General features: G+C 47.4%; 1 protein-coding gene across 2 annotated transcripts in view; it reads left to right on the top strand.

Annotated features, from left to right (window-relative positions):
* The window catches only part of GPAA1 (glycosylphosphatidylinositol anchor attachment 1), an 80,237-nt gene that overhangs the window by 37,346 nt on the left and 28,880 nt on the right, over positions 1 to 14,011 (top strand). For both annotated transcript variants that reach the window (XM_085604545.1, XM_085604544.1), the window contains one exon: positions 7,616 to 7,812. In XM_085604545.1, the coding sequence (XP_085460671.1) occupies positions 7,616 to 7,812 (197 nt within the window). The remainder of the gene's footprint in view (positions 1 to 7,615; positions 7,813 to 14,011) is intronic.

Raw genomic sequence — 14,011 nt, 5'->3', positions numbered from 1 at the left:
AAGGCAATTTTTGTGGCGACGTACTCTTGGCAGAACGAAGCAGACCTGGAAGTAATGCAGTCCATAGGCTGGCAACACTGTTACATGATGAAGTTTAGGGAACTGACTAAAATCTACAGTTGAAAACCCTGGCTTGAGCCCCAAATCCACATGGCGGGTGATTTATATATGGTGACAGTGTTGAGCTCCTTCAAGAGCTTGAGGGAAACTTTGAAATTCTGTTGGGACAATTTATGGTCTATAATGCTTTAATATGAGCTACAAAACCAACTTGTTGTGCAGAGGAGGAGAAACCCCCCCCTGGATCAGAAGTGCCCACAAAGTCCTAACACTGGGGAACTGTATACTCAAATTGACTATCCTACATTTGATAATGGCACCTGCCTTTTACACTGAGATCCCAAGTGAAGGACAAATGGGAACAATTTATAGGAGAACATCAGGGACCAGACCACTATATCTCCTCAGTGTTGGTTAGAGGGTCTGAAGAGGAGGCCATTAAGGAGATTGACTCACCAACTCCTTCCTAGCCCTTCCTACCATCAATAAGCATTAAGTAGATTATCGCTGTAATGAAAGGTCTCAGATCTCCCCTGGACCAAGGTATGTACCGTCACTTTCCCAGGGCGAGAATATCCGTTCCAAACTTATGGAATATAACATACACACAGCACTTCCTATGGTGGGCAAACTTTCAACACTCCCCTCCCCCCCCCCCCCCCCCCCCCACAAAAGCAAGGCAAGTAAACAATATCACATGAGTCTCCTCTAGACCAAGGTAACACACACAACACTTCTCTAGAGCGAGATATACTTTGCACATCACTTGCCAGGAGGGCACACTCATCACCTCCTACGACAAGGAAAAGATGAATTCAAACATATGGAATATATATACATTTATTAACACAATACTTCAATCACGGCCAGGCCGAATATATATTGATCATGGCAGACTCTCACATATCAAATAACCGATTTGAAATACACAATCAAAGCAAATATATATGTAGAAATATATGTATGTATGGATATAAGAATCAGAAAATAAGAAGGAAAGAATCAGTAAAGAATCAAGAGACCGTTAGTAGCAGAGACACCTCACCTACTGCTTCATCATTTCACCCCACTTCGCTCAAGGGGAGTCCATTGTTTGAACCGGGTGAAAGCTCAGAGGTGACACCAGCCCCCACTCTTCGGTGACAACACGTCTGCTCCACGGCGTGAACTTCCACCAGGCCAGTGTAGGCTCCCCTTTTTAATACAAATTCGAACACAACAAAGCTTCTAGCAAGCCTCGCCCCCTCGTTCTCATGAGAGCCCTTACCAGCCTGCTCCAGGCCACTGCATCGGTTGATCAGGCCTTTGCTATGGCTCTGAGACAGACCATGTACATTCCTCTGATAAGAACCAGTTCTCTCTAGTCAGTAAAGTGCGAAAAACAGGAGAAGAGCAAAACATGCCCTGCCCACCTCTACAGCTTTGTGCAGGCACAGAAAATGGCTTCAGTCATGAAAATTGAGTTGGTTAAGCCATGCACACAGAAAGGCCCAAAGCAAGATGGAATCAGAAAAGCAAGGATGACATGAAACCATGTCAAAGGCAATAGTCAGCACTGCCATAAAGCAAGGTAAAGTCAGAAAACAGAATGACATTAGACCACGTCAAAGCCAATAGGTGAAAGTCATAATTCACCTAACCCAAATAACATTATACACTTAATCCCTCAGTATCCAACATTAAACACATGTGTGCACCATCACCCACAACACTGCACCTCGACATCCCACACCTTCTAGTCTTAGCAAGACTATTCTACTGAAAGACACCAAGATTACAGGACATAAGAGAGGCAGACATATGCAGGGCCATCCTACGTTAAGGCTAGGGTAATATAACACACTAAAATCAGGTAAAATGGTGGTTGTTGAGGGTCATCATAGGGTGTCAGACCACAAAAGTGACTCAAGTCACTACAATCTCCAGCATAAATAATTAGCAGTACTCACTTCTTCTGGGAGTACCTAGCATGTGAATTGTACTTCGAGAGCCACTCTCTCATGCAGTGAGTGCTCCTTTCCTGGTTGCAAGGGCTACTGCTCTTGTGCTAGCTCTTCACACACACCGCTAGTAACACCAGCAGCATGAACAATAGTTGAGTTAAGCAGCTATAACGAGCCTGCATTCTGACCGAGGATTCTGATGGCGGCAGGCAGCGATACCATCAGGCACTGCAGGCTGTCTCACAGTAGTGCTTCTGCAATTTCACTGTAATCCTTCCAGGCTGGTCTAAGCGCAGCACTTTAGCCTTTTTACCCTTCTTCATTCAGGTTAGTGTTTAGTGACAGTAGGGCTTGTTTATTTATGTGTATGTGGTAGCAACTGTCCGTTCCCCTAAAAGCAGCAGGTTTATAACCTTCACTGCACACATGCAAAATCGATGAGGTAATTGCGCCATACCATTTTATTTTTTCACCAGCCGCCACTTATTTCATAATGATGTCACATAACACGTCATGAGTGATGTAATATGTAAGGTCATAAGCAGTGCATGGCCGGTGCGCAAGTTATAGTTAGCTCTGCTAACTGACTGGTGAATTTCTGTGTTTTTTTTTTAGTTCAAATGTTAATGTTGTCACTGACAAATTCACCTAACTATAACAATACTTTAACAATTCGCTTTAATGTAAGAATATTTTTATATGTATGTATATATGTGTGTGTGTGTGTATATATGTGTGTATGTGTGTGTGTGTGTATATATATATATTCGAACCAACAATCCAAGTGCAAGTCATGCACAAAACAGGTATGGACTTCAAGATTTGCTGGTGCTAAAAATAAAGTTTATTTAGTTAGTGCTACCCATGACTCATTTCGACCACGTGCTCGGGCCTTGATCACATGACCACGCTACGTTAAAACAGGGTTTAATAGGTAACACACTAACCATGTGACAAGTGACCAAATCAGTAGCCATGGAAGAGATACTATAGATCATATATCAACTATTGTACTGCTATTTCAAAATTCAATTTGCTGGTAATAGATGATAATAATACATCAGTGCTGCATTACATCTAAAATATCTATAAATACATGTGCAAAACTCCATTGATTGAACCTGTTGTAAAGAAGGCTAAAATCGATTTACAATTCAATACGGTTTATAAAAACAGATAGTATATTCATCAAATGTACCAATACATCGATTATAACACTATTTGGACAACTAGTGTGCAAATAACGATAGCCAGCTTCATGTTAATTGGGTTCATATTGCACATGATATCTACAGTACAATGATAATAAGCCATGTTAAAGTGCTACTAGTAGAAAAAAAAGTGCCAAATGATGTATTAAAGTGCTCACATGGTGTGTTCCCAAGACTTACAACCATGTGGAGTCCAGTAATTTAAACTTCTAAAAATAAATACAGCAGCTGTAGAGGATATATACATATATGTAGACCTTTGTTGGCCTAAGAGGGACCCAATATTGTCAACTGGCAAAGCCATATTGTATCATCATATGTGGGGCAATCTTACTTAATGATACAAGATACAGAATATCACTCGGGATACAATTATTAAGCACACCACAGCCAGCAGCAATGGTGGACCGTATACACATAATTGCATTCTGATTGGTAGTTATACAGATCCTCACCAATATTCAAACCCAGAAGGTACTTGGTGTCTAATTCTAAAATGTATTTGGATTCCAATTGCCTGAGCATTTTCTTACGATTTCCACCTCTTTTGTTTGTCTGTACAGCATTGATTACAAAGTATTGAAGGCAACTCAAATTGTTGTGTGTAGATTTAAAATGCCTTGCTACTGGGTATGACTGGTCAGAATCGACTATTGCTCGTAAATGCTAATATATGTTTGCAACATTGTGCTACCTATGTAGCGTAGACCACAGTTGCATTGTAGCACGTATACAGTGTGGTCTGTTCTGCACGTGTAGTGCCCTTTAAGCTCAATGCTGTCTGTAGAGAAAGCTGTACTATAGGAGGTGGTGTTGGTTCCCAATTTACATGCGTGGCGTGTATTGCATTTAAAAAAGCACCGCTTTGGTGACAGCCAACTGATTTTGTTATCGGTTTCAGGGCTTGTTTTGACCAAATGATTTCGCTTAGAATAAGCTTTACGAAATGTGAAAGTGGGTCTTGCAGGGAGCACTTGTCTAAGGGTAGCATCCGTAAGGATAATGGGCCATTGTTGATTTACTATTGCCCTGATGTTTTTGGCCTGCTTGCTGAAGGTGGTATTCAGTCTAATTTGTGACTTTTTTTTTGTTTCCGGTATGCTGGTGTCTACTAGTGTATCCACCACCTCCATCTCCCTGTTATGGTTTAATAACCTGCTCCTATCCTCGCTATTGGCTTTCTTTATAGCAATGCCCAATTTCCTAGGATTATATCCTCTTTCAATAAACCTCATTTTAGCTTCTTGTTGGTAATGTACAAGATCCCTTTCTGTGCTACAAGCCCTATGTATACGGAAAAATTCTCCATATGGAAAACTTGTGATGGTGGGTTTGGGATGAAATCTATTTGCGTGCAATAATGAATTTCCAGCAGTTGGTTTTCTGAACAAACACGATCCAATTTTGCCTTGTTCTATATACACCATAGTAAAATGTGAGGGGGGCACGCTTCCTGGACTGATTTCGTCCCCAGAGATGCCATCCTTCGGGGCTCACTTGTAATTTGAAAGGAGGAGGGGGGCTACGCAGCCCCACTCCCGGGTCGGTGTCGCTCCCGGGAATCCCATCCCTGGGGCCCGGTTGTGCATGGAAAGGCTAGGGGGCACGCAGCACCCCCTCCTCCTCAAAGTGCCGATTTTGGCATTAGGGACCCCATTCCCCATGGTCTGGCCATGCAGTAAAGAGGCAGGGGCACACAGCCCGGTCGGATTTTGGCCTCGAACTCCATCCCCTGGAGCCCTGCCTCATCCGTAAAGGCGAGAGCAGGCCGCACAGCTCCCTTCCCTGAGCCATTAATGGCCCTGTGGACCCGATCTCCCAGGGTCTGCTCAGGCTATGAACTGGGGAAGCCCAACCCCTAGAAATAGTGTTTTCTTCTCCCCGCCCTGGTGCAGGCAGGGAAACCTGTTTTGCTCTTGCTTGGTGGGTGCAATTTCTAATCTGCCATGAAGGGCGAGCAAACTCCAAGTCTGCTCCCTGTGGGCTGGAGCTTGAAAAATGCTCCCAACTGCTAGGAGTGGACTGGCAATTTGATATAGACATAAATATTGCTTCTGCCCACAGTGAGCGGCATGTTTTAGCTGCTCCCTACTGGCTGGAGGCGTTCTGGCTCCCTCTGGATGCAGGGGGCCTGCTGGGATAATAGGGGACTCTGTGATGAGGTCCTCTGGGCTAAAATTGGTCCGGGGAGGGGGGAACCATAACCTAAAGAAAATGCGAAATGAGGTCCCCAGGGCCAAAATTGGCCGGGGAAGGGAGGGCACATGCTCCCTCACCAAAGACAATGTGCTGTCCCCTAAGGGATGGGGCCAAAAGCGGCCAGGGGATGGGGGTTTTACGTGCACCCCTCCCCCCAACAAATACGCTTGGCCCATGGGTATAAGGTCCCTGGGGATGACATTGGCCCAGGGAAAGGGGTTGCATGCCCCCCTCCCCTTAGTTTTACAAAACGGCCCTTGGGGATGGGTCACCAGGGCCTTACAAGGCCTTGGGAGGGGGCCGCCTGGCCTGCCTCCCCTTTAATTTTAATAGTGGCCCAGGGGGATAGGGCAGCCAGGGTCTAGGGAGGCTTGGGGGGGGCACGTATCCCCCTCCCCTTTAAAAAATAAATGGACCTAGGGGATGGGGTTCCCAGGGCCATAATAGATTTAGGAAGGAGGTTTAAAGAAGAAAAAATGCCCTCCTCTTTATAAATAAAGGCCCATGGTCAAGGTTTTTTTGTATTACACAGCAGCTCAACTTAGAATAATCAATGGTCAAAAAACGAAATCTACCCATTGAATACCTTAGTATACCAATGGGAACCTCTATACTCGCGTGGGACAAAATTGCACAAAAACTAGGCCTCGCCTATTTCGTATCAGTGTACACTCTAATAAACTTTAACAAGTATTTCAGCCCTACACTGAAGAGCAGTCTCTTTCACAAGTAAAGACAGAGAGAATCCAGAATGATTGTGAATTTATTTTCAGGGGAGTGATATAAAACTGTTAACACAATGTATAGTAACCTTCAAGTCAATGAGATGGAGCAGCTACAATACGTCCGACTTAGATTTTGGGTTCTCAGTACCCAAATGAAACCAAGAGCTATAAAGCAGAGGGCCAGCCTCGCCCCGCCCCCATTTGAAACCATGATTCTAGAACTGCTTGGGAATAGGTGGGTAATAGCCCCCATTTACATTCTTCTTACGAACTCTGCCCACATCTGCTGGAGTAATACCGTAGTAGGCTGGCCATTGACCTCGAATGGTAAACCCGGTGGGAAACCACACACCACATCGATATGCATTAGGAATCAGAAAATCCACTATAAGCTTTTCTCGCTGGCTGGCAATACCCACCAGTGAGACTCTATCACATCTACACCCCAGCCAGACAAGGAGTTTTGGTGGAGTGGAGGGAGGAGGGACAGTATGCACTTTTGGGTGGAGCACCCCAAATTAGCAACCTTCAGAGGAGTCCTAGCAAAATTAGGCAAACGGATGCTGCCCCAAACACTGCCACATTAAATGCTTATCATACTTAAGACATGCTTCAAGAGACCTGGGTCAAGGTGCTGGGGTTGAAGCCGGCTGAGCTCAACTGCATGTCTTGAGTATGATCAGCATTTAATGTGGTAGTGTTTGGGGCAACAACATTAGAGATGGTTTTCCAATGTTAGAAGCAAGAACCCTATCTTTGACTTGGTGGAATCACAAACTTTTAAACATCCTTGCTTTGTTGCGCTTGACTAGTACTCTTAACGAAAGCATTGATGGAGGCGTGTTCAGAATAGTGGAGCAATATCTTAAAGGAAAATAGTGAATGATTTTGCTTCAGAGATGCACTGGGGATCCGTGCCTGATGTACACTTCCACAGAAAAATGCATTTCAGGATCCTTTGTTGAACCCAGGTCTGTAACAAAAAGGAGCACTTATTTTACTAGCAGGGAAATGTTCTGCTCCTTTCCTCATTGTACTGTCCGTGAGCGGGACTTTGATTAAGTTAAATCAAGAGGGCATTATGAGGACACAGGGACTGGGGTGTCAAAAACATTATTGACCTTGCATTGGCTTGCAATTTAACAATCTTGGTTGTAAGCACGCAGTCACTGATGGTCTGAGTATTGCCATATGGGTAAAACCATGAAACCAGATATTTCTGTAAGAGTCCCATGTAGAAATATTGCCTTCCCTCCTGCCTGAAACTCGTATACAATCGATTCCAGAGCTTTTGAGTTAAATAGTAGGTGCCCATCATATGGAATTTTGGGCTTCTAGGCTGAAGATTCTGTTCCTTGTTGAGAACCTTCACTAGTTCTCTATTCCAGCCTGCAGATCCGATTGCACCTATTCTTGGATTTGATGCCATCTGTGCATGAAAGGAGTTGAGATTTTGCTTCTTTGAATTTTACCCTAGGTTTGACTACATCGGTGATGATGGGCCGAGCTGGTGCGATTCAAGCAGCTGTCTCATTGGAGATGAGCAGCGACGTGATCACCAGCTTCGACATCGCTGTGGAAGGACTTAATGGGCAGCTACCCAACCTGGATCTGGTGAATCTCTTCAATGCATTCTGCCAGAAGAACAGTCTCCTATGTACTATCCAAGGAAAGGTGAGGATCAGTCATTTTCTATTCTTGTACTTGTGCAGCCCCTCTTGCCGTGTTTATGAGTGCATTGAAATGCAGACTAGAAGGCAAAGCACCAGTGAACCAAAGAGCAGTACTCCAGCTACCATACCCAGTATTCCTATAGCGAGGTTTCTGTTTGAAAACATTAGCGCTGGCCACTGAGAAGCCCTCAGTACCCCCGAATAATATTTTATATAAAAATGCTAATCTGTTTTTCACCAAGTGTAGCCATCATACTCCAAAAGGAAGTTGTCAGCGTAGATTGTCATGGGTGTGTTTGGCATAGATTACAGTGTTGCACTGATTGCAAAAATAATTATAAAATAAAGTGGGGTCTGGTGATGGGTATCCAGCCTCATCATGTGCATCAAAGATTGGTCCCTTTATTGATAGGTGTAGCGGGCAACAGACCTATATGAGGTGTGCTCCAAGGCGTGGTGTTATGAGCCCCAATCTACCACAATACTAGGTAGCCACCTGACCTTTTACCCACATTTGTCCTACCTTGCTCTATATAACCGCTCTGGCGCTGACCTTTTACCTAGTTAGGTGCCGAATAAATGTCGTAATTTGGCATGAGGATACTCTGTATCGCACAGCAGGATTACCATGTCCTGTATAATAACTCTGTGGGGTCCTTCGTTCTTTCCCATCAGATAATGGTGTTGGCTCTTTCCTAGGGGGATTCTTGGCTTCACACCTACATTTATGCTAGGTACACTTAGCTAGGGTTTGCATTTTAGGAGTATGCATGATTATTGCTGTGATTATTGCCAAGTTTCTATATGCCTGAATATATTAACTCGTAAGCGCCGAGACGCCCGCCACCACGGAACCCAACCAGCTTAGATGCATCCTGATCAACACCCGCTCCGCACACAAACACGCCGTTGAACTCTGGGACCTACTCGACACCGCATCACCGGACGTCGCCTTCCTGACCGAGACCTGGATGAACTAAGCCTCCTCGCCAGACATCGCCATAGCCATCCCAGACGGGTACAAGATCACCCGCAGAGACCACACCAACAGGGCCGGAGGAGGAATAGCCATCGTCCACAAAAACGTCATCAGGGTCTCAACAAACCTCAACGACACCCTCAGCACCGCCGAACACATGCACTTCCAGATCCAAACGGACCCCAAGACCACCCTTAGAGGCACCCTCGTCTACAGACCGCCAGGACCCCGGCCTCAATTCTGCGACTCCATCGCCGACCTCATCAGCACGCACGCGCTGACCTCCACTGACTACATCCTCCTCGGAGACCTGAACGATCATCTGGAGAACAACGACGACAACAACTCCTCCACCCTGATCGACAACCTCGCCAACCTCGGACTGAAACCGCTTGTCACGACGCCGACCCACATCGCCGGTCACATGCTAGATGCCATCTTCTCCTTAAGCCCCACCTCACCTTCAGCCACGCTTCCGAACTCACCTTGACAGACCACCACTGCATCCACTTCTTCTTCCAAAAACCCCTCACACACCACCGCACCCTACAGACCCCCGCCGCTGCTGGGGCAAAGTCACTGAAGAACAACTACAGACAAGCCTCGCACTGAACCCTCCGATCAACCCCACCAACCCCGATGATGGTGCACTCACCCTTGAACGCTGGATGAACGACTGCGCCAACACCGTAGCCCCGTGGAAAAAACCCACCAACCAAGACACCAGCAGAAGAGTCAGCTTGTTCACCCCGGAACTCCTCGACTCAAAGCGCACCTGCTGGAAATTGGACAACATATGGCACAGCGACAAGACCCGGATAGCCGCGCTGCCCACATAGACGCCATCCGCAACCACCACCACCACCTCATCAAGACCGCCAAAAGGACCTCCTTCACAGACCGCCTTGACAACGCACACAACAGCAAGGAGCTCTTCACCATCGTGAAGGAACTCTCCAACCCCAGCTCCAGCGCCAACGACATTCCACCATCGCAAGCCCTGTGCGACTCCCTCGCCACCTTCTTTCACCGGAAAATCGCCGACATCCATGACTGTTTCAAACCCCGGACAACCCCTGCAGACCTCGCCGCACCGGACCCACCGCCCACGACACCCTGACAACCTGGGCCAACGTGAGCATTGAGGACACAATCAAGACCATGGGCACAATCAACTCCGGATCCCCGTGCGACCCTCTCCCACACCACATCTTCAACAATGCCAGCAATTCCATCGCACCCCACTTGCACAAAATCATCAACCTCTCCTTCGAGACCGCCACCTTCCCTGAGAACTGGAAGCACGCAGAGATCAACGCCCTACTGAAGAAACCCAAGGTGGATCCGAGCGATCTCAAGAACTTCTGACCCATCTCCCTGCTTCCGTTCCCAGCAAAGGTCATCGAGAAGATAGTTAACACCCAGCTCACCCGTCACCTCGAAGACAACAACATCCTGGACCCCTCCCAATCAGGATTCCGCAGCAACCACAGCACCGAGACCGCCCTCATCGCCGCCACAGACGACATCAGGATCCTTCTAGACAACGGCGAGACGGCGGTCCTCATCCTCCTGGATCTCTCCCCCCACCTTCGACACGTCTGCTACCGCACACTATGCACACGACTCCAAGACGCAGGGATCCGGGAGAAGGCCTTGGACTGGACCACCTCCTTCCTCTCCGGCAGAACTCAGAGAGTCCGCCTCCCCCCGTTCCGGTCCGAGGCCCCCAAGATCCTCTGCGGCGTCCCACAAGGATCTTCCCTCAGCCCGACGCTGTTCAACATCTACATGGCACCACTAGCATGGATCACCCGACAGCACGACCTCAACATAATCTCCTACGCCGACAACACGCAGCTGATCCTCTCCCTCACCAAGGGCCCTCTCACCGCCAAATCCAACCTCCACCAGGGAATTAAGGCAGTCGCCGACTGGATGAAGGAAAGCCGACTTAAGCTGAACTCAGACAAGACGGAGATCCTCATCCTCTGGTCCAACCCCTCAGCATGGTACGACTCAAGGTGGCCCGCCTCTCTGGGGACGCCCCCGGCCCCCACCGACCACGCAGGCAACCTGGGAGTCATCCTCGACTCAAAACTCACCATGACCAAACAAGTCAACGCAGTCTCCTCCACCTGCTTCAACACCCTCCACATGCTCCGCAAGATCTACAGATGGATCCCGACAAACACAAGGAAAAAGTCACCCAGGCCCTAGTCAGCAGCAGACTCGACTACGGAAACGCCTTCTACGCCGGAGCCTCGTCCAAGCTCATCAACAGACTGCAGAGAATCCAGAACGCCTCTGCACGCCTGATCCTCGACGTCCCGCGCCGTGACCACATCACCCCCTACCTGAGAAACCTGCACTGGCTCCCCGTCGATAGGAGAATCTCCTTCAAGCTCCTGATCCACGCACACAAGGCACTCCACAAGACCGGACCAGCCTATCTCAACAGTCGACTCTCCTTCTACGTACCCAACAGGAAACTCCGCTCTGCTGACCACGCCCCGCGCATCCGTAGAACCACTTCCAGGTCTTGGCGGCACGGTGGGAGAAGGACCTGCCTCTGGAACACCCTCCCCCCTCTTCCTACGACAAACCGCAGACCTGCTGACTTTCAGGAGACAACTCAAGACCTGGCTCTTCGACCAGTAGCAGAAGCACCGCCCCCCGCGCCTTGAAACCCTTACGGGTAAGTAGTGCACTTTACAAATTAAATGATTGATTAATTAATCTGTTATAGCACTATGGTACACTTCTACCTTTTGTTTACTCTGTTTGCAATCGTATATATCGGTTTCTGTCTAATGGTTGTCGCAGCACGCATGTTTTAGACTAGAATGACGCTGGCTCAATAAATGCTTATTAAAAACGTCCCCATCGTTTATTCTGTGTATCTCTCTGAGACCAAGTGAACACGAGTGACTGAAAAAAAAGTAGTACACTGTTTTCACGATCCCTGAAGGGTTAAGGTTTGTCATGTTTGATAGTTGCCAGAAACTATTCGCTCCTTGGTAAGGTTAGGGGGCTTATAGTGGCACTGTGAGCTAGCTGGTCTAAAGGCTTACGTATCCTTTGCGGGTGTCTGAAATCAGTTTGGACACCAATCCCTTAGTTTATGTTGTCTAAACGCGCAGATCCTATATAGATTTGTAGGAACTACACAACAGTGGGGAGCCTTTTCACAGTATTAGACTGCTCTTCTATAATGAGATTAGTTTTCTTTGCCTCCTGCACCCCCAGACTATATGGAAAATGTGTTAGTCATGGTTTCCTTCTGATGGAGGTTTCAGAAACTGGAACTGGAGACATCCTACAGAGAATGATTCCAGTAGCGTAGGAAGAAAGAGCCTCCACTCTCCTTTACTATCCAGGGGACGATTGAAGACTAGTATATCAATCATGGAATAGGAGCCTCTTTGCCATTCTCCTGGAGGCAAACATCTCAGCCTGGCTTTTAGCGGCTAGTGATCAGCATGAGCCGCTTGAAAAACTAAAAAGAGCTCGCCACCCTGATACACAGAAATGGTTCTCTGCCGAACTGAAAGAACAAAAACTTGCCCTCCGTCAAAAAGAAAGGAAATGGAGACTGAACTACTCCCTAGAAGGAAAATGCCACTATTCGGAAGCACGGAAAGTATATAAAAAAGCCATTACTATAGCTAAGGCCGCTTATTTCTCCTCCAGAATTTTAAACTCTACCAATAGGTCTATGGAAATCTTCTCTATTGTTAACAAACTGTCCAATGCAGATAGTCCTACCCAAGCACTATACGATTCCTCAAACTACTTTCTGGAAAAAATCTCTAACATTAAAGCCACCATCCAAATACGCATCCCCAATGAGACACCCCTCGTTACGACGCGGAACCCCTCTACCGTGGATCACTTTGTGGCCATCAGCACCAAGACCTTCCTGGACTTGTTGTCCAGAGTAAAATCCGGCTCCCCCATGGACTGCTGCCCACCCCATGTCTTAAAAGACACACTCTCCGCCCTGCCGAGTCCCGCTATGACCCTCCTGAATGGGTCTCTCTCGCTGTGCTGTGTCCCTAAAGCATTCAAACATGCAATCGTGGTCCCTCTCTGAAAAAAACTTGGAGCAGACCATCAAAACCTGTCAAACTACCGGCCCATCTCCCTGCTCACTTATCTGGCCAAAGTACTGGAAGCCCACGTGGCAATGTGCCTGTACAACTTCATGGAACTGTCTGACTACTTAGAGCCACACCAAGCAGGATTTCGTCCTGCCCATTCCACAGAGACAGTCATTTTGGCAGTCCTGGACGCTTCACGAGATAAAGCAGACAGAGGTATTCCACATGCCCTGGTGCTACTAGATTTATCTGCCGCCTTCGACTCAGTTGATCATGGCATTCTGAGGGACCGTGTCTGGAAGGCGGGCATCCAGGGCTCAGCCTTCAGCTGGATTAGCTCCTTCCTCGAAGGCCGCACCCAAGTAGTACACTTAGCCCCATTCAAAGCTACTACGCTTACATCCATATGTGGAGTCCCACAAGGATCCTCACTATCTCCCTACCTATTTAATCTTTACTTCTTAGCTTTGATTCAGTCCTTGAAGGAAAGGAATGTGACTACCTTCAATTATGTCGATGATCTACAGCTAACGTTCACCATAGATAACTCACCTGACTCAATTCTTGAATTCCAGACCACCATGCTTCACATCCACCACTGCATGGATCTAAACCATCTAAAACTCAATCCAGGCAAGTCTGAACTGGTTCTGACAGGGAACAGTCAGATCGTCTGGGGCCCACACTACTGGCCTTCGGAACTTGGATCCCCCGTGCCCTCTACCGCTGTCAAAAACCTTGGAGTCACGATCAATAACTACCTATCCTTAAGATCTCAAGTCGGGCGGTGGTCTTGTCCTGTTTCTTTCAGCTTCAAAAGATCAGAAAAATCAGCCGTCTGCTCACTCACGCAGCACTGATACAGGTCGTGATAGCCCTGGTGCTATCACACCTGGACTATGCCAACTCAGTCTACCTAGCCATGCCACTCAATCAAGCGGCTACAGAAGGTTCAGAACCAAGCAGCGAGACTGATCCACCAGCAACCCAGATGGCAATCGGCCAGACCTCTCTTGAAAAAACGACACTGCCTCCCTCTGCCTGACAGGATGTCTTATTTTGAAATTCATTGACAACCTCCTATCTAGGTACACTCCCTCTCGCAACCTCCGCTCAGC

The sequence above is a fragment of the Triturus cristatus genome, chromosome 5_1 (genome assembly GCF_964204655.1).
Source record: "Triturus cristatus chromosome 5_1, aTriCri1.1, whole genome shotgun sequence".
Lineage (NCBI taxonomy): Eukaryota > Metazoa > Chordata > Amphibia > Caudata > Salamandridae > Triturus > Triturus cristatus.
The sequence above is the reverse complement of the archived record's forward strand: the minus strand, read 5'-3'. Positions and strand labels throughout refer to the sequence as shown.